The sequence below is a fragment of the Natator depressus genome, chromosome 1 (assembly GCF_965152275.1).
Source record: "Natator depressus isolate rNatDep1 chromosome 1, rNatDep2.hap1, whole genome shotgun sequence".
NCBI classification, from domain to species: Eukaryota; Metazoa; Chordata; order Testudines; family Cheloniidae; genus Natator; species Natator depressus.
The window spans coordinates 76,171,290-76,192,509 of NC_134234.1; the positions used below are offsets into that span (position 1 = coordinate 76,171,290).

The 21,220-nt window shown below is 37.3% G+C and overlaps 1 protein-coding gene across 6 annotated transcripts in view; it reads right to left on the minus strand.

The window, feature by feature from the left end:
• Positions 1–610: 610 nt before the first annotated feature.
• The window catches only part of DACH1 (dachshund family transcription factor 1), a 457,159-nt gene continuing 436,549 nt past the window's right edge, over positions 611–21,220 (minus strand). For all 6 annotated transcript variants that reach the window (XM_074961884.1, XM_074961866.1, XM_074961859.1 and 3 more), the window contains one exon: positions 611–3,337. In XM_074961884.1, coding sequence (XP_074817985.1) covers positions 3,300–3,337 — 38 coding nt within the window. In that variant the 3' untranslated portion in view covers positions 611–3,299. The remainder of the gene's footprint in view (positions 3,338–21,220) is intronic.

Consider the following 21,220-nt stretch of genomic DNA (forward strand, 5'->3'; position numbering starts at 1 on the left):
ATGCTGGTTTTTTTTAATAAAATACCTGTTTAACTGTTAGAAATACTTTCTGTATGTGAAACAAACAAAGTGTTAGGATTTCAAGTTTCTAAATATGTTGTATCAGTTGAAGGGGATTTGAGACAAAAACAACTGGTTAGAGTAACAAATCCCACACACTCTTGTAGTTATGGGAATAATATGTTTTGTTCCATCAATATGTCCACTTTACATTATTCAGCACAAAGCTTTGTGAAATAAGAATCATGGGAATATCACAATATAAAGGAAAAAGGTACAAATAACAGCTTCATAAACCGAGCAATGTACATAAATAAATCATGTAGATGGGGGCAGTTTGCTTAGCTAGCAAGAAACAAAATATGGAAAATCTGCTTGTTAAACAATAACCACAGAGTGTGCTTTTATGATGTTTTTTCACCACAGTAATTCATATTAGAGATAGAAGCAGTTGCATGTTAAATAAAATCATTCAGCATTGTTCTCCTCGCATTACAAAGAGCTGACTTATGTTGTTTTTAGATGCCTCCCATTAGAAAGTAAATATTCCTCTGATGTTATACGTTTCACAAAATTTAATAAAGATGAACTGTAAATAAAGTCGCAGGGAGATTTCAGACAGTTTTATTAGCAGATTGTTGAAAAGAAAAAGAAAATTAAATACAATAACAGTAAACGTGGTTCTCACATTGAAACCAGGCTCAAATAACTAGGCTACCATAGAAAAATTTCCAATTCTTGCATTATGATGTAAAAACAGATTTTTGTACAGATTTTGTACAACAAAATTCGTAATAACCTTTTATCATTTTTAGAAAACTTTAAATATATAGATAAAAATAGACAATTTTCATAGGTCCTACATGAAGATGAGAATGTTCTGTTCCAAGGGCTTGCATAGAGCGCAAATGTGGTTATAATATAGAACAACTAGACATTAATATCTTTAAGATTTCAAAAGCATATAAACAATACCATGAGCACACTTTTTCATCATAATCTATGCAAAAACAAACAAACAAACAAAGAAAAAACAAAACAAACAAAGAAAAAACCCAGCAACCCAAAACTTGTGTAACTGAAGAGGGGCAAAAGTTCAACTGACAGTAACATTTCATGAATTGTAATATTTACACCATTTTATTAAGCTCTTAATATCCATCTTATAAATTGTTTCCCCCTTAATCCTTAACATTTCCATTTATGTACCAAGCCAAACACTGAGGCATTCCTAAAGGTCTTGAAAGTATATACTGTAAAACTATTAAACCGACTTACAGGTGACTCTATGCAAGGAGCAGAGCAATGGCAGATGCTACTACATATTTCAGTTGTAGGCTTTAATTCTTTTTCAGATATGAATGATTCTAAAGCTTGCCACAGTCCATCAAAATTTACATCTGTTAACCCTTTAAAGACTGCGTATGAAAAAAGTGGTGTACAGAATCTCTGAAGTGTTCAAGCAACTATGAAAGAATCATGATTAAAAAACAATGTTGCTATAAAGTATTTGGTAACAATATTTAATGAAAAATATTGCTCGATATTTCTTTTAAAAAATTACCATGATGTGAACTTGTATATACAACTTTTCTATTGTTAGAAAAGGATTGTGGTGGCCTAAATAAGAGTGTATCAGCATGGCAAGGAAAGACCTACAAACCATCGAAGCACAGAGCTAGAGTTTACAAATCTTTAGATTTTTTTTTTTCACTTTGATAAAATAATATCCAATCAGAACTATTTTGTAAAGGAGAATTTTCTTAAGTTAGGCATCTTAGACATTTAAGTTTCTGATATGTTTCCATGTAATAAATAACATTTTATATGCATACAATATGACAGATGAAGAAAGCATAATCACAAAACTTACAGTAACAATGCTGATTCACAAAATCAGTCTTTAAAGGGGTAACTTAAAATTATGCAAAGCAAGGAACGTAATGTAACTATGTAATAAGCAGTGTGTTGCAGCTTACTTCCAGTTATCAGCACAAAGGTGAAAACACATTGTAGCTTTCATAAAGACAGTGAAAATAACACATAACCACCCTTCCCTAAGATAAGGTGAGGGAAGAACAATAGACTTCAACTGTATCACTCAGCTCTACGTGGTATTGGACTGATACATCAAGTGTTTGTTAGGTTTTCTTTTTAGCAACATTGACGTAATATGACATTAACATATAAAAATATTTCTGGTGTTTTGACTTGCTGCTCAGCCACAGTCCATTCTTAAAAGTGCTGTTTCAGGGCACTAACCAGGGATCAATATACAAATAAAAGTGGCTGATACGGAATTCTGATTCATTACCAGATGCTTAAGATCTCATTCATTAATACTGTGACTCCAGGACAAATATTTACATGCCTGCATGCGTTAAAACTAGAAAGGCGTCTTTCTGACAAACAGGGTGACAAAACATTATCTAAAATGTTCATTTTCCTAAACGCTAGTATTCTACTGCATACATAATACCTTCCTGGTGTGGTTTGTGTTTATATACTGTACACGTGACCAACAGTTTGAATAAGAATCAAAGTCTTTTTTTCCCCATAAACCCCTGCCAGTTTAGAATGAGAAATTATTACTCGTTTTATTTTTTTTTATGTTTATTTTAGGAAAAGAGAACAGTGAAACAGTTTTGCTTACATTCAGCATTTCTTTTCTCTTAGATAAAATTTCATTTTACTTCATGTGGTCTAGCATCCATGTGTTGGTCTCCTGGAAAGCATGTGGAAAAAAAGTCTTCAGAAGAAAACCCACGTTCACAGAGTTTGAAAATTGAATATAACAGGTTTTTTTTCCTTTTCCTTTTTTTGTCGGAATCCTCTTATGCCCCCATACAAGTTTACTTCTGAGCTGACTTGCTGGTTTAGGTATGACAAAACAGTCTGTAAGTGTAGGTGGATACTGCTGGAAGGATTGTTTGATGTGCTCAAATACAGAATCATCAGAGGAGGACAGAGTTTTCATTCCATTAAAAAGGGAATGCTAGGCCTTGTTCTGATTGGTCTGTAACTTTGTATACAAGGGTCCAATAGCAAAGCTGCAGTTTTTGACTGTAAGAAGAGTGAAACTTGTACATTTACAAACATTCTCTAGGTCTCTGGCTTGAGCCACAGGTGATAACCAATGGAGAACACTCTTGCAGAATGCTTTAAACTTTTGAAGAACATTGATACACAAAGTTAAGGAAGTTGCCTTGAAAACACTTTGTTTTTGTAGAACTTCCAAATAGTGAACGTCTTTCTGCAAAGTTCTTTACTGTAGCACAAATTGTTTCTGCAGGAAAAATTCAGTACATGACGGTAGTTTTCAAATAAAGTCTTCCATCTAAAATAAGAAAACAAATATTTTCTTTAAATATTCATTCCCATACTGTATCAACGTAAATAACAGTTACTTTGTAAAATGGATAAAATTTCATGCATTATAAAGCTATTTTAAATGAGCAATGTTATCAAGAAATCTGTTGACCTGTCACTGATGTAGCATCACCTATATGAATTCAAAATTAACTCCATCGACAATTACAGACAGTTTGCAAGCTTTGGACACTGCAACTAATTCTAATACCTGTACAGCTTTTATATATGCTGCATTCATATCAATGCACGGAGACTAGGAAAGTAGGTGGAGCTTCTGTGCATGTGTTTTTACTGATATGCAAACTTAACTGAGTACTACTGAACAGCAATTACTTCCTTCATGGTTACAGAGCAAAAATATTCCTGCATGCAACCACGAGTACTCCCATCACTTAAAGGCATAAGCTTATAACTTATGCTTTAGCGGTGTTGTTAAATATACCATGTAATGTAACCATTGTGCACATTTGTAGCTATTTATATAGAACCCAGGATAGGGTATTTAATCTGTATCAGTGAGCCTTTTCTCCCATAAGTGAGATTAACTAAACCATTACTATGTTAAAGATGCAATCATATCTCTCAACTTTTACCATCCAACAGAGAAACAGACATTCAAGTGGTGGGGAACCATGAGTAATAAATAATAAATTATTTGAGTCAGTAACACTAGAAATAGAAGCACTGGGATGCATAGAGCCTTCTGCCCAAAAGTACTGTAACCTGATTTATAAGTATAAAGCAAAACCTCCTGCTTTATGAGTTCAAGATGTAAAATATACAGCTCTATGTATATGCATATTTCAAAAGGGGAAATACACAAGCTCATGGGATCATTCTTACTATGATGTCCTGTGTGGTAAAAAGTGCACGTTCTCTGGCTCTAAACTACTGAGATTAAGGCAAATTGTGCAGCACATTAATCATGCACAATGGATAATTATAAAACACCCAACCTAACCGTGAACCTCAGAGCAGTACGCTACACATCTGTATTTGAAGGCACATGCAGCACAGAAGTCCTTTCGGTTCAACCCCAATAGACCAACAAGTATTTGCAACATATTTTTCCAATTCAACCTGGTTAATCTGAATTAGTCTGTAAGGTTCACCTTAGGAAAAATTAAGGTCAACAATTCAGTGCAATACAGATTTACTGATAACCAATGAAGTCTATTAAATGCTCAGACAATTGCATAAAACACCTGCATCAGTAAAATGATCCTACTATAAATACTGAGAGAAACAAAGAGAAGCTTCCCTGAAGAACAGCTGAAATTATAACACAAATGTAACTGACCATATTCTGTCCTCAATTACACCCCTTCTAACCCCATTGCCAAGCTTCTGTGGTGGCTGCACTCAGTACTAAAGATGTCTAAAGCAGTACTAAAGCTAAGTACCTCTGTAGGAGAATTACTCTATAGTATATACCAGCATTTTTGATCACTTGAATGAGTGCATGCTAATGAGTGCTAAGCATAACTCCTCAGCCTAAACATTAAGGTAACCTAAATTCAGTGACTTATTTGACTATACTTGGTCTCTACATGTTTTTTAAATAAAATGTTTAGTTTCAAATATTCTCAATTAAAATATGTCTGTAGGATGCTGAACTCTTCTACCGCTGGCATGAAACAAGGGATATGTAGACAACAGCTGTCCATTTAAAAAAATCATTGCTTAAGGCTTAAGGCACTGAAGTCGATGGGACATTTTTTAAATGGGAGCAGGAGCAGCCCTTGCATTTTCCATCTACAGTCAACAAAAGACAATATTGAAGAAGGTCTTAAAAAAACTCTGTCTCCTTTACAAAGTCCAACACATATTTGTTTCTAAAACTTGCTACCTTCTAAGATTTGATGGATATGTATGATAAAATATAAACCTCAGTGTTCCTCAACCAGCCTAACAGTGGATCATGAAATGTGACGTTAAATACCTTTATATTGATAATGACCTTAGAATGATATATGTGAACTAAATATCTGATCTTATCCTATTGTTAGGTTCCTTATAATACACTTATATCCTCCATAAACTTGTTTGACTAATTCTCCTAGCAGATGGACAAATATAGCAACCATTAAATATGTCAGCTGTAAAATATATGCCACCTGCCATGGTTACTGTAGATTAGGCACTTTGAAGATGAAATCATACTTAGTAAGATTTTAACCGTTTCCAGAAATTGCAAAATATTTTATTTATTTTTTCAAAATTCATAAAAGGATTCATAATTCATAATTATTTCAAATTCATATTAATTATTTCATAATTCAAATTCATAAAAGATACAAAAATGAACAATATTTTCTTTAGGAACTGCACTTTGAAAAATATAATACCTATGCCAAGGTACTCTTCTCAAGAGACTGCTCATGGTAAACTTACAAGCAGGAGAAAGAGATGGAGTTTTTGTAGGTTTTATGTTCTTCTCCAAGTACACATGCTGTGTTTAGCAAATAACCTCATGAAACTACATGTAAAGAACAAACAGGCAAATCACTCTCCACCTCAGGGACGTGGTGACATCAGACCACAAGAGCAAATGTTGAGTGATCTGTCAGTTGCTATAGCTTCACATTATGATCTAATATAGCTGATCTAATACTGTACTTATATCCTCTTCTCCCCTTTCCTTTCCTCAGATTACCCCCTCACATCCCGCACAGGTCTCATCTCTCCTTTCTCCAAGCTCCTCTCTCTAAGCTCCAACTGAAGTGACTGGAGCCTACCAATGCAGTTATCAAAGTGATCTTGGCCTTATGAAGGTGCTGACAAAATTCCTGTATGGACCCCACTGGAGTGTTATCATTAGTAGGGTTTCCTAACTCAGAGGAGCATACCACAAAACCCATAAAACCTGATAGCTTAACAGTGCCTTGCATGTGCATTATAGCTTATTGATTTTAGTATATGTAGATTTTATATACAGGCAAACAAAGATATTGTGCATATGATTAACACACATATATTATATCCCCCCAGAGACAAATATATAGAAATAAACTCTACCGATTTTGCTTATTGCTCTATGTACATATCTCTAAAGATGGAGTGTATTTTTGTCACTATGAATACTGTTTTCACAAGGTACTGCACAACACTAGAGGTATGCATGATATAAATACACAGTAATACTTCCCACTCTTGATGTTCAAATATAAAATACAAATTAGGAAAATTGTGATAACTTGCTGAGTAAAAGCACTTATAATTAGCAGAATTTAACTATGTTTGAATTGGTCTCCTGTAAATGTCAATGTTCAGCAAGCTTGAGTTACAAAAAGGAGCTTGCACAATGTGAAAGTGCCCACTCTCTTAACACTCATATTTGTTTTTGTTTGTGGGGGATGTGACAGGAGTTATAGTCTGGGCAAGGGAGTATTTAATTTTTTTTAAAAAAATATTTTTAATTAAAACGCATCTTGAGGTTTTTTAATAAACACACCCAAATAGTTACAAGGTCAGAAATGTCATGGACAAAAAACAGTTTTGACCTAACACTTGAAAAGGGTGGGGAGGGGGGAAAGTGGGGGGGAGTTTGAAGCAATACATATGCATGAAATGCATCCCCTTTGAGAAGTAAACTGGGGAACATTTACATTCACACTTGTGTAATGTGTGTAACATTTAGCTTCTGGGGCTCTAAAAATTTTGCTGGATAAAATGCAACTGTATTACAGTATTATTTCTGTTAACATATGCAACTGTAAAAATGTAAAATCTATACAACATTTCAAGCGTAGCTTTAGGTTGCAATGAAAATAAATAAAATAATCCTTCAGTTAAATCAATGTCAAGTAGAATGTAGTGTGCAAAAGAGAATGAACCACTGTTGGGATGAACCACCCAGGCTGTTTGAGACCAGAATCTATTGTGTATTACTGACACTACAGTGATGGCTGCACATTATAGAAATGTGCATATTAAAGAATGACCATCATTATTCTAATAAAAGTACCCTGCAATCCTGGTTACAGCTGTGGTTTGTGAAAATCCATGAGTCCACATCCAAGGCTCTGGTGCCACACCTGAACTCTGTGGATTACCAATCAGCCAATTACCATCAATAGAGGGCTACCAAGCAAACTCTTTCGTAGTGATAGGATGAAGCCTTTGCAAATGGGTGAAGACTGTTCTGGCTATGGGAGTAGGCAGAAGATATCTACAGCGTTTGACCAGAGAAGACGTAGGATCTATTCCCAGCACTACCTCTCATCATCTTTGGACAAGTAATTTCATCTCTCTGCACTTCTGCTTTCGTTTAGTCTTTCTTTTCTTTTTAGATTGCAAAGAATTTGCGGGCAGGGACTGTCTGTTACTGACTCTGTACTGTGCCTAGCACAACAGGTCCCAGACCTTAGTTGAGGTCTCTAGAGAATACCATAATAAAAATAATAAACTAACACATCACCCTGATTCTATTTTAACTGAAATTATAGATTTTTCTAATACTGCTAAAAAAAAATCCATTTGAAGGCCACTTTCTTTAATGGCAGTTGAAATGAGCTGAGCTCAGAAAGCAAGCGCAAGCTCTTTGCAAGCCAAATACTACCACAGAACCACAGGCCCAAACCTTGGCTCTCATTGAAGTCACTGGGACAGTTACACTGAAGTTCAATGGATGCAGGATCAGGCCCATTGCAACTGCATTCTGAATACTTTCAAAAAACGTCAATTTTGATTCTAGCCAGCTGATGTAATTACAATACATTTCTCCCTCTCTCTACAAATAAGGCGGCATGCAGGCAAATGAACTATCACACCAATATAAGTTAATGTAACACACATTTTGTGACTTAAGAGTCATTATGGTTTTTTTGTCCCCAACATTTTATACACTGCGGTACTAGAGTGCAAAACATCATGATCCATCTTCAGTTCAATATATTAAAAGAAAGAAAATATTTGTGACATAAACTGGTGCTACTTTTATTTAAATAAGAGAAAAGATGCTCACTTGAGCTAAAGAACATAACAAATTTTAATTCCTGTTAGGAAGTAGCTTTATTGAAAATAGCAGCTATTTTCTCAGAAGTTATTTCCAGGGACCTGTAATCTAATGAGGTTTATCCCTTTCAAGGGACAGTTGTACATGCATGCCTGAATGCACACAACCTCTTCAGCCCAGAGCTGATAAAAGCACCAGCAACCCACAGCTCAAGCACTTTTAAATTATATTACTGTCTGGTTTATTTGCTTTAATAAGATGGGGCAAATGTGAACCACAGTGTACTTCTAACCTTTCATTCAACCTGATGTTTTAATCATTTGGAGGAAGAAATAATAATAATAATAAAGAATGGCAAACAAATGGTAATGATTCATGTGATGTTTGACAAGAAGGCAATGGTAAGTCAAAAGAAACACAAACATATTGCAACAGATGGAAAGGATCTGGATCAAATTGTAACTCTTCTTTGGAAAACTTAAAAGGAAGCAGGTAATTAAGGGTGAAATCTATTTTTGCCTACTCTTCATATATTTTATTTAAAATGCAGACAAAAGAAGATGTATTTACCATAAAAGCAAGAAGGCCCCAAAGTGGGAGTCTGATGGTTTAACCATGGGGAAACCATTTATGATGAGGGTGATGTTCATTCAAAGACCACAAAATCTCACAGAGAGTATAATCCTGGTGTTTCTAAAGTGAGTTCAGTTCATCATATGTGGCTAATTATTAATCTTTACAAAAATAACATGCCTAGAATGAAAAAGACTCCTCCTTGGTACAAGATCATCAATAACACTGAACCCCCTCTATAGGAATTAGGTGGGGGTCAACTGAGGGAGATGAGATGCAGGTCGTCACACTACTGCATGCCAATAAGGTGGTCTATACGCTAACCCAAAATGGTTGGTGACGAGACAGGCAGGTCAAGGATTGATGTGCTGATTACACAGCATGAGTACCCATGCCCTGTCAAGAAAACGGGACTGAGGAAAAGGGGGCAGGGCCAGAGTGTAGCCTGCTCAAGAGTTGAGGCTGGTGGATTTCATTCTCCAACCCTCCAAAAAAAATCAATGTTTTCCCAGGTTTTATGCAGAGATCAGAGCCGGCAAAAGGCATAAGTAGACTGAGCAATTGCTTAGGGCGCGGAGCAGCTCAAGGTGGTCCCCTATTAATTATTAGTATGTGTTTTGTCTGGGGAGACCCCAAAATATTTCTGCGTAGGCCCCGCAATGGGCTAGTACAGCCTCTGGCAGAGATAGATTATTTTCACCCAGCATGTTCAATAAACTCATGCAAGCATGAATGTACTTAAACATACTGAGATAAATGCTACCCCAATTTGTCTTCTGTACAATGCCACTGAATTCTATACATTACTTCCAAATTTAGCCCTTTGCATACTGTGAGTAATGACATATTTTTAATTTTTCCCCTCAACATTCACTTACAGGTATCGTTGTGCTACCATTTCATGTAAATATGCAGTGGAGTGAGATTTTCATATTTATCTTTTTGAACTAAAGATTTTATGCTTAAGATGTTTAAATTTTGCATCCAAATTGCCAGAGATTAAAATACAAAATGGAAAAATATCCAATGAGCTGCCTCAGTGTTTGTAGTTTCTTTGAATATTAAAGTGAAATCTCCAGTATTTCACGATCTTCTCCTTTCAACAGTTTTCCCATATATTTTCATTGTTTATATTTTTTTCAATCACCTCATAATCACATTGGATATTATGAGAGCAAGCAAAAGGTCAAAAGTCTGATTAGTAAACTAACAATTCCATTAAATATCTGCACATATCTCCTATTATTTAAAGATCATCCAGATGACACAGATCTTGCATTTTAAGTACACAAAAGACCCTGATGTGGCAAAGTGAGAAGTCTGTTTTTTAAAAAGAAGATACAAAGCAATAGTACACTATCTTATTATTGCTTTGTGAACTCGGCTGCAGTTTTTCTGTTTGTACAAGCAGAAGAAAAGGACTTACAGGAAACAGAAATACAAGAGAATTAATTACTTTCAATCTCTGAACCTGCATCTCTAGGCACTACATTCTGGTCACTTCTCTTAAAAAAAACCCAACACTGAGGAATTCTCTGTAAAACCCTGTAACAGCATGAAGTTAATGCTAACTATTATAAGTTTGTGACCCTGCACAGCTTATTGTGATTAACTCACTTTGTGTCACAGTGGAAATAATTCTTATGCTGATCAATTTCACAAAAGTTCTACATGACATATATTAGTCAGATTTAAGTTCCAGATAAACAAATGCCTTACTTGCTATGGTGCTTTCAGAAGTACAAAAGCACAAAGTTATTTTTAGCAGAGCAGCAAGCAATCTTGGACTTGTGACTATTAGATGCTGAAAAGTCTGAGCATCAGAATGGGTCTCTGTCTGAGGCTATGGGTATGTCTATATGACCCGCCAGATTGGCAGGCAGCGATTGATCCAGCAGGTCTAGACATGATAAATTGATTGATCTAGACATGATAAATCGACCCCCGAGAGCTCTCCCGTCAACTCCTGTACTCCACCGCCGCTAGAGGCTCAGGTAGAGTCAACGGGGGAATGGCAGCTTTCGACTCACCACAGTGAAGACACTGCGGTGAGTAGATCTAAGAACGTCAACTTCAGCTACATTATTCACATAGCTGAAGTTGCATAACCTAGATCGATCCTCCCCTTCCCCAGTGTAGACCAGGCCTATGTCTCCACTACTGCGGGATCGATGCTGCTTTGATCTATGCACCGGGAGTCAATTTAGTGGGTCTAGTGAAGACAGCGTGCTCTCCAGTCGACTCCGGTACTCCACCGGGAATGAGAGGAGTAAGGTAAGTTGACAGGAGAACATCTCCCATCGACCCAGCATGGTGTAGACACCGCAGTAAGTTGACCGAAGCTACGTCGACTCTAGCTATGTTATTCACATAGCTGGAGTAGTAACTTACTGCGGTAGAATAGAAATGGCCTGACACCTAACTCTCTCTTTTCCCTGAAGTCAAGGGATTGCTTCCCTTCCCCATATTTTGTTCTCAGTTTTGTATCCTCTCTTTATAATTCCCCTCATATGGTTCTCATTTTTAGATAACCATCACCTGCCTTAATAAATCCTATTGCTCCAAAACCTAAGACATAAAAATAGATCTTGCACCAGGTCAGGAGGTGGATGCAGGGCTGGAGTGGGTTAGTAACAAGGCTGGAGCAAGGTTAGAGTAAACAACAGACAAGGCTGGAGCAAGAACTGGATCAAGGGCAGGCTGGAAGCCTAGGGAGTCTGTCACACTGTGAGGTAGCAGGAGGGTTCCTAGCCGGGTAGTGTTGTTGCACAAACTATCTTGAGGCTCTGGCCAGGTCAGAGAAATACCTGTGCCTGGGAGTCACCTGACCCAGGCCCGGCACAGGGATAGACTACTTCAGCATGCCTGAAGGCTGAGTCACTGCAGGAACTTTTGGAGGGGTGAATCATTGCACCTACTGAGCATCTGGGATCCTCGCACCCACCCACATCAAAAGGCCCTCCCCCAGCCTAAGGGGAAGAGTGATGGAATCCAGAGCTCAAATGAGTTTGGGGGACAACTCTGCTTCTCAGGGCATCCAGGAAGCCAGAGGAAGTCTGCCCAGATACATGACCGAAGGGAGGAGCAAAACAGGCCTCACAGTCGCCGAGCACCTCCTCGTCCAACATCCTCTTTCTGGTATGAGGGATGCCCAGCATCAGGAGAAGGTTGATGAGAAGGTTTCGTGACTTCATGGGGCCATGGATGGGGTGTGCAAAGAGCAGGAGGTGCAGGGAAAAGTGCAGCCAGAACCTAAGGAGAAGGCTCTGGAGGAGCTGGAATAGGAGCTGCAATCCGGCACACTCAAGGTAGAAGTGCGCAAGGGTCTCCTTCACACCACAAAAGGGGCAAATGTCAGGGGAGGGGGGTGAACTGCACCAGGTACATGCCCATGCTCATGGTTCCATGGAGAAGCCGCCAACTAATATCCCTGGTAGACCAGGGGACCAGGGTGGAATACAGACTGGCCCACCAGGGCTCCTCACCCTCCACTGGTGGTGGGAGGTTCTGCCACTTGGTATCAGGGCAGGACATGAGGGTTAGGAAGTGAAGGGTATGGAGCATGAGTGCGTATAACTGTTTCCTAGAAACAGTTTGGAAATGGACTGGCTACATGTCACGCAACTGCTTTGGCTGCTGTGGAGGGGCAGCCAGGTGGGCTCATGGGGCAGGGGCCCGACGGCATGAGTCATGGTATCTGAGTGAGAAGCCCTGGTCTGGCTGTGGGTTTGCCTGGTTTGTATCAGGACTCCTGATACTGATTTGGCTTATCTATGGACTCTGACCTCAGTTCTGACCCACAGCCTATCCCTGGACCTGGCTCCAGCACTGCCCTTGGCTCGGACTCAACCCTATGTCCAGCTTCGACCACCACTCATGCCACCAGGTCTGATTGCCTGGAACCACAGCCTGACAACTAACCCCTGGAACTGGTTCCTTCAAAGTAACCAAGCCAATCTAAAAGCGTGTGATGCAATATATAGTAAATACCATTAACACCATTATCTAAGAGAGAAACTACTGTTTTGATGGTTTCAAACTACACTCTTTCCTTAACACAAAGAACTGGGGCACCAACAGGATCATTTTCCCGCTTTCTTTCATGCTCATTTATTAGGATGGCATTGAAAATTCTCCAAAGGTTGATGCCCATTTCAATAGGATATAGCCATTTAAAGAAGGATTTAACTTTACTGCTTACACTAGCTTTTGTATATCAACTGTGATGCAAGCAACCATATTCTGACATCAATACTATATTAGCACCACTGTTTTCCTGAATTTACAACTATACTTGTTTTTATTTGTGTGCCAACAAATAACTGTCCTATATAAAACATGGAAATAGAGTCACATTAGGTTGTAAAACAGATATATTGCATTGCAGGAAGCTTATGGAAAATCCATTAAGGTTGCATGGGATGTCAAAACATATGTGAAACACGCATGCTGCTTTTAGATATTCTGTATGAAAGAAAGCTTATGGAAGACAATAGCAGCAGGCAATCAGCTCCAGAACAAGAGTCAAGGTGACAGAAACCAAACCACAAGTCATGCCCTAAGAAATGAGCAACGAACTAAAGTCACCCATAATCCTGACTACAAAATAGAAACACAAATAGATCTTAATCAAGATCATGGGGGACTGCATGAGTGACATAGCTGAAAAACTGGAAAAAACAAAAACAAAAAACAAAGCAGCCCATTAATCCTGATGAAGGCTTCAAATTGAAAGATGTGTGTATGGTTTAACTTGGTAGCCAGCCATTAAGCAAAGCGTGTGTCTTTTACTGCTATATTGAATGAAAAATTCTACATTTCAAATTGAAGGGAACTATTATTTGTCTCACAAGTGCTAATGCTGACCCAAGTGGGTTGTTTTACAGTTCCTAATGCAGACTGGTTTCCCTGATTGATTGATGTGCTTTCATCTTGGGCACTTCTTTACACATGCACTTCCATACTTCAGTGATAGCTCTACCTTCTTTCCCTGTCCCTTTCCAGTGGCAATACTCTTCAGGGTAGATATTGTAAACATTCCTCTTCTCCTCCATCTCTAGGAACAGCCTAAACTGGCCTGATGACAGAATCAAGTAGCCTTTCTGGTAGACCCTACTTCTGTCTCATTTGACTTTGGTGCTGTGTGAGGCTTCACTAGTAGTGGTGACCCAGAAAACACAGCATGTCATGAAGCCAAGTTTTTGTACACTGTGTGGCTTCTGAAACATACTGTATACAGTGGGTTGCTGTTATTGGTGAAGTCCCCAGAACACATGGAAACAGCACCCTCGTACCAGAAAGAACACAATGCCACAATCTGTAAACAAAAGGCCGGGAAGAGAACAGGGCCAGATTAAAGCACAGGCATTCAAGGCCCATGCCTAAGGCACCAACTCCTGAAGACACATGATTTCATCAGTTTTCTTTCTTTGAGTAATTTTCTACCCCTTATCGTGACAGAGCTAGCTGAAACATTTTCCTGCTTGAAAATGTGATTTTGTCAAAAGAGAAAATTTTCCACAGGAAAATGTTGGCTTCAATTATTTTTTTTTCTATTTTCCAATCAGAAAAATGAATTGAAAAATTTTGTCCCAAATCAACATTTCAAAAGGAAATGAAAGTTTTTGTTTCTTTTCCATCTTAAATGCTGTTTCATTTTTATTAGGTTTAGGCTGGACATTAGGAAAAACTTCCTAACTGTCAGGTGGTTAAACACTGAAATAAATTGCCCAGGGAGGTTGTGGAATCTCCATCATTGGAGATTTTTAAGAGCAGGTTAGACAAACACCTGTCAGGAATGGTCTAGATAATGCTCAGTCCTGCCATCATTGCAGGGGACTGGACTAGATGACCTCTCAAGGACCCTTCCAGTTCTATGATTCTATGATTTTCCATTTTTGGTTTCTAGTTTTTCCTTCCTTTGTCTCTCTTTTTTTACTCCCCTCCTCTTTTTTTCCATCACTGTCCAAAGGAGGCGAGATGGGAGGAAGAGGGGCAAGAAAGATTAGAAAAGTGTGAGAAAAACCAAGTTTTACATTTGTTATAGTTTTTCAACTGGGCAAAGCTTGAAACCCATGTAAGAAAAGTGTGGGAAGTGAGTATATCTTAATATGAAGTAGTCCAACAATGTACCCAAAGGCTGGGAAATGAACTTAACAATGTAAAATTTAAAAGAGCCACCACTCTTTAAATATAAGAAAGGCTTACAGAAAATGATCTACATCTTTATCATGACTTGGCCAAGTCAGACTCAATACAGGAATTATTTCCTGCATTGGATGCTTAGGATCGAGCTGTGGAAATGTTTCTTACATGGGTGAGCCTTAGCCTGATGAGTAGTCTGAGTTGAAGCTAATGGGACTATTTGTGTAAGTAAGTTCTCACTAACATAACTAAGGTTTTCGGTCAGATCCATAGTACTTAAAATGGCATAGTTTTGTCCTAGTAGTTACTGTTTTGTGATAATCAGCAGAATATTATAGCGCATAAAAAGGTATGAATTTGAACAATGACCTGACTCTCCATTCAATTATATCAGATTTAGATGGTATCCCACCAATGAAGCCAAAATGAGGTACAATTACTGTAATTTTTACTTTGAATTCATCAACATGCAAACATACTGCAAACATAATCACTACAATGACTGTGAATATCTATGTGACAGAGTGAAAAGCGGAAAGAGAGTAAATTATTGCTTCTCTTTATTTTATGTTTGTATTCAATATAGTTTGATTACTTGAAAGGACGTGTAGCCAACACACTGCAGTATGAAACAATATCATGAAAAATACATGTCTCTTAATGCAAGGGTTGCACTGACAGTTTGTCATAGGCAAAATCTGCAAAATCAACAAAGAGGCTAAACAAACAAGTCAAACACTGGACTATCTAATATGGCACTGTATATTTTTAGCAATCTCTATTCTAATGTCATGTACATAAACCAGTACTGTAAATTTTTTGGTTCTGGCTTTATTACACATTTTTTCCAATGTCAGTTCCAACCCTTTGTGATCCATCCTTTATGACTGCCATAACAAAACCGCTATTATGCCATTGCTGTTTTTTCTAAGCTATTAGAAACCACATCACTTTTTAAACAAATAAAGCTGACAAGACTATAATAGAAAACAATGTTCCTTTTACCATTACTGATACACACTTTATGTTTTTCAACTAGGAAAAATAAAACAACATTGCATTATCTTTATATAGCTCCTCTTTCCCCAGATGTCCTTCAGGTGTTATAGAAACCTAGCATCCTCCTTATAAAGAGTCAAAAAGCTAGTTTTTGAAGCCAGTGGCCTATTCTATACAACAAATTTTCCTCTTTACTGGCCACCTGGCTAGTTCACTGAGAGACGAATATGTATTATAGATATATTCGGACAGTACATCCTAACTGTAGATGGAATGAGATGCTGGCCAGGTATCCTTCTAAATGCGTTAATTGTAGTTCCACTTCCTTTACACTTTTATTGATTGAACGAGTGATCTTTTTAAAGGGAGCTATATTTTCAAAAGATATAAAGTTACTACTAGAGAGGGGGGGTCAAATCAAATCTGTGGGAAAGTCTGAGTACTGGAATAATTTGTATAAGAATATCCGCTGCTAAAACGTGTACCTTCTAAAATTAACATGATAGCTTTTGGCATATCTCACTCAGTCAGTCTGAAATGAAGCTTTTGTTTGTATTGATGACTTTAGAGATATTCAAGCATTTGCGTATTTTAATATAAAATACCATGCAAGGGAACTACAGTGTGGGAGAGGAGCGGTGCTGTGTGCTTACCTAAAACAGGTGATGAATGTTACAAGAGGCATGTAAAAATGTCCTCTCTTGCTCTGTCTCTCCATCATGCTGGCAAGAAAGTGCAATGATGAAGACTCATGAATCAAGGTACCCATGAAGTCATCACCTTTGGATACTTTAAAGTTAAAGGAACAGATTACAGTGGTCCCTTCTGGACTTGGAGTCTATGACTCCTCATCAGGTGTAACTTGGCATAGCTCTCATCATACTTGGCGCTCTCTTAGCAGACTTCGACTGATAAAAGAATATACTGGTTAAATGAGGTTTGTCCTAACCTAAGACACACTAGGAGTATCGTTAGAAAAGTGTAGAAAAAGCTTCTCTTTTACAGCCACCAATTTTGAGTTTCTAAACAGATTTTTTTTTAATCCATTTGCTAATTGTTCGAGGTTTTGCTTGGCTGATAATCTTTGAAATTCTAAGAGCAAAACTCTCTTGTTGGATATGCACTCCATATTTCTTATCCATCAGAACTGAGTGCTGAGCTCCCACTGATGCAATAGAAGTTCTGTGCATGGAATAAATTCAGAGTACACAACAGAGATTGACATGCTGATTGGAGAGGAAAATACTGCCACTGGAATTTAGTACTTGCTGGTTTTACCCAGGCCTAACAAAAAAAAAATCAAATAAGTCGGTTTAGTAAGATTTTCCTATATTGAAATCCATGCCGTCTGGCTTTATTCAAATTAGTACTGTAAACTATTCCCTTTCTAACTCCTACAAAATAGCTCCTGGTATACCCCATACTAGCTGTCAAACAAACCAGTCAATAATTGATTGTTAATAGATATAAATTGCTGTTTTTTGTATCATCTCTGTTTGTCACTTTCTAATCCCTGGGAATCTGATCAGTCATCAAAGAACAAAAGGATTAGTTAAAAATAACAGTTGCATTTCTATAGTGAAATATGGAAGCATTTGTGCTGCCATGGACAGGTCAGCAGACAAAAGCTCTATGCAGCTGGTTCCGGTTATGGTGTAAATGATTGGTTGAAAAATTAAGAAATCATGCAAAATTATATTATAAATCATCTTATTATTCAGCAGACCCAAAACATGCAGGTACCCTAAACAGCACTTTCCAGTGAAAACTGGCTCTGAACTGAAATCATATAATTACTTCTTTCTGGATTCGAACAAGGACAGTGCTTCTACAGTCTGTGCTTGTCACCCCTGGCCTATCACTAACTGTATCCCACAGTCCACTAATTCATACCACCTTGATTTGGGTTTGGATGAGATATGGCCTGTACATGCACTATTCCCAGAAAGGATCCCATTCAACATAAAGCTATGGCAAAAGGACACAAATACCTATCATGATAAATTTTTAAAAAATAACCATTTCCCTGGCATTGTAGGCAAGCCAAAACCCAGTAAGCCTCCACTAGCCAGCTTCAACTAACAGATACGTAGGTACATAAGGGAAGGTGAAGAAAAACAGGCAGAAAAAGCAGCTACCAAGCCAATCTGTGATACTGGAAAAATTCTTTCCTATCTCCATATTCACATAGACAGCCAGTGGCAAAGCTTAAATTAAATCCAGACCTCCTCACTCCTGGTCTCTCCCTCTAACAAATTCAAATTTTTAAGGGCAAGTTGTTTTCTGAGTTTCAATTACTAATTTACTACAATTTCTTTTTTTCCCCTTTGGATTTTGTTACATTTCAAGCATCTATATTGACCCCCTCCACTTTGTTTCCACACATTTTTGTCCTCTTTTTTATTTGTCTTTGTACTACCCTTTTTGTGTTGTGTGTTCAGCTGCACAGTGTTAAATCCAGGCAAACACTAAAGCTATAGGGTTAATGATCTTTTATTAGCAGAGTTCCAGCAGTCTATTCTATGCTAACGATTCATGCTCTAGAACAACTTCCAGCATTCTACAGGTGATCAGATTACAATATGCTGTGTTTAAAGGGTCACATCCTTACACCCAGCAGCAGAGGAGAACGATCATGTATGGGGATTGTTCCTGAAATGACACACAATTCCTAGCAACAGCAGCTGCAGGAAACTGGGTAAAGTTCAGCTACTACAGTCAGTTTCCTATTACAGCTGCTCCAATGTTACCAGGCAAGCAATGGAGCACAGACACAACCACGCTCTTTGGACATTCTACATGATTCTCCAGTTTATTCGCTGTAAAATATATAGGAGAGAGTGTGTGTGTGGGGGGGCGGGGGATAAGAATACCTTGATACCATACACAATTTAAATCACTTAAATCTACCTTTTCTTAATTTCTGTCTCTCCTTTGTCAGTAAGTACAGACGCTTTAAGGTTTCTTTAATAGCTTCTACTTTTGAATTCATAAAAGACTGATTTTCAATGCATCACCTGTCTGTCATAGGAGTATAAAAATGCATTTAGACTCATTAATGTGTTTTCAAACTCCTGTGCAGGGATTCAAGCACGTAGGGCATATTAAAAAATGGTGCAAACCTTAACTGTGCATTTCCATTGTATAAATTCAGTTTCTCTGTATTCTAAATCCCCAATCATTTGCTTGGTTCAAGTATACTTTTATTATTCCAATAATACTGTACTTATCCTTGAAAACATGAAACTTCAGTTCACAGATCTTATTATGTACAACGTTAGATTTTGTATAGCAGCAATTTTGTATTGTAACCACACTTTAGTACCACTACCCGCCCCTTCACTATCCCCTGCAATATTAGCTACCTGATACATTACCTTGGGATCTCGGTGGTCCCCTTCTCAAGTAATAGCCTTAACCTTTGTCCCTGAAAGACTAATCATTGCCCTTTTAGATCCATCCCTTTTATAGAAATTGCTTTCTGCAAAGTGCTTCATCACACTTCATCTCCTAACACTTCTCCATTCAGATTTTGCATTAGAACATTAACATTCTTTGCACTGCACAGTCTCACCCTCTGAATTCCCCTCTGTCCTGGATGCTACCTCAGACTTGTTCTCCACAACCTTTACTGTACCTAATTCCTCTGTAACTACTTTTATCATTTGGTTTATCCCATGTTGTGTCATTAACATTCTCCACAGTAACTCACCCAGCTAGTTTTCCTCTGCTGTTACTGCAGTATTTTATGTATTGTCCTAAAACCCAGCCCTTCTTTCTAAATCAACTATTGGATCTAAATGTAATATCAGAGCTGTTAAGTATCACAAGTGAATGACAATGCTCACAAAAATGCGTATTTGCCTCTTTAGCCCTAATAACAAGAGTAATACATCAAACAAAAAAAGAAAAGAAAACTTGAGATTGCACTCATTGAAAATCCCATGAAAAAAGTGAATATACGTTTTCAAATATTAAATGTTGCTGTAGTCAAAATGATATAGAATGTATAATAATGAGTTTGTTTTTCAGATGCTATAAGCCTAAAGAGATTTTTTGAATACTTCAATTATAAAAACATTTAAAGCATACAAACTTGTGCAATTTTTATTTTAATGAAGATGAGAAGTTCATTAAAGAAGATAAATATTTCATTAGATGTTAAATAAAACAAAGAGATTTTTTGGCTTCTCTCAGCACAAAATTCCTTTGAAAGATTAATTAATACATGCAAATTATGCAAATTAGACCCATGCAAATATTTTATGAAGACAATTAAGGGAACCATTAATTACTGCTTTTTTTGCTTCAGTGAGATTCATTCATTTAATTTTAATTTCACTTTAACTGTTTTGATGTATAATCTTGCAGCTAAGAACTTTATCTTTCCTGATGGGTCACTTAAACTTATAAATTTCATCAAGTGAGCAGCAACAGAAATCTGTACAGATATTCTCTGGGCTATGTTTAGTATCAAGAGAAATTTTTGACAATGCGCTTCCAGAAACTGGAAAACTGAAAGAGAATGTGAGCTCATTCTTGGACAAGGTTCAACTGCTGGAAAAGCAATTAATTTGCTTTGGCTGTGCTAATATAGGGGAATTAGAAAGTGTGACACAAGACAAATAGAAATAATTAGTTCTCCAAAATGATGTTCTCATTAATATGGTTTGAACACTAGAAATAAAAAACATTATTGTGGCATGTCTGCATTCTGTCCCTAGCCACAGGAGGTAGAATAATGCAAGATACAGCATTTTTAACCCTTATAGTCCATGTGGTAATGGTGTTTATTTTTATTTTTCATGTTATTTTATTTTTCATGTTGATGTATCTCGAAAAGCATATCATGGACAATCCAGCAGTCCTTCTGAAAGTGCCTAAGGATTGCAGGATCTGGCCCTATGTGTCTAAGCTGTTTTCTGCCTGAGAAAATATGAAGCTATAAATATAATTGACTGGATTTTTAAAAACTATACACTCAAAGTGCTAAACTGAAACCTGGATTTCAATATTATGCATTTAAATCATATTTTATGACATGCAGTACACAATAATGTAGAATGTGCTTATACTGTAGCTTAAGCTACTGTGTAAGTGTAACATTATCCTATCAAAAGTTTTTATAATGTCCTTTTCTATATTTGATAACATAGAAGTTTTTTTTCTTTTTAC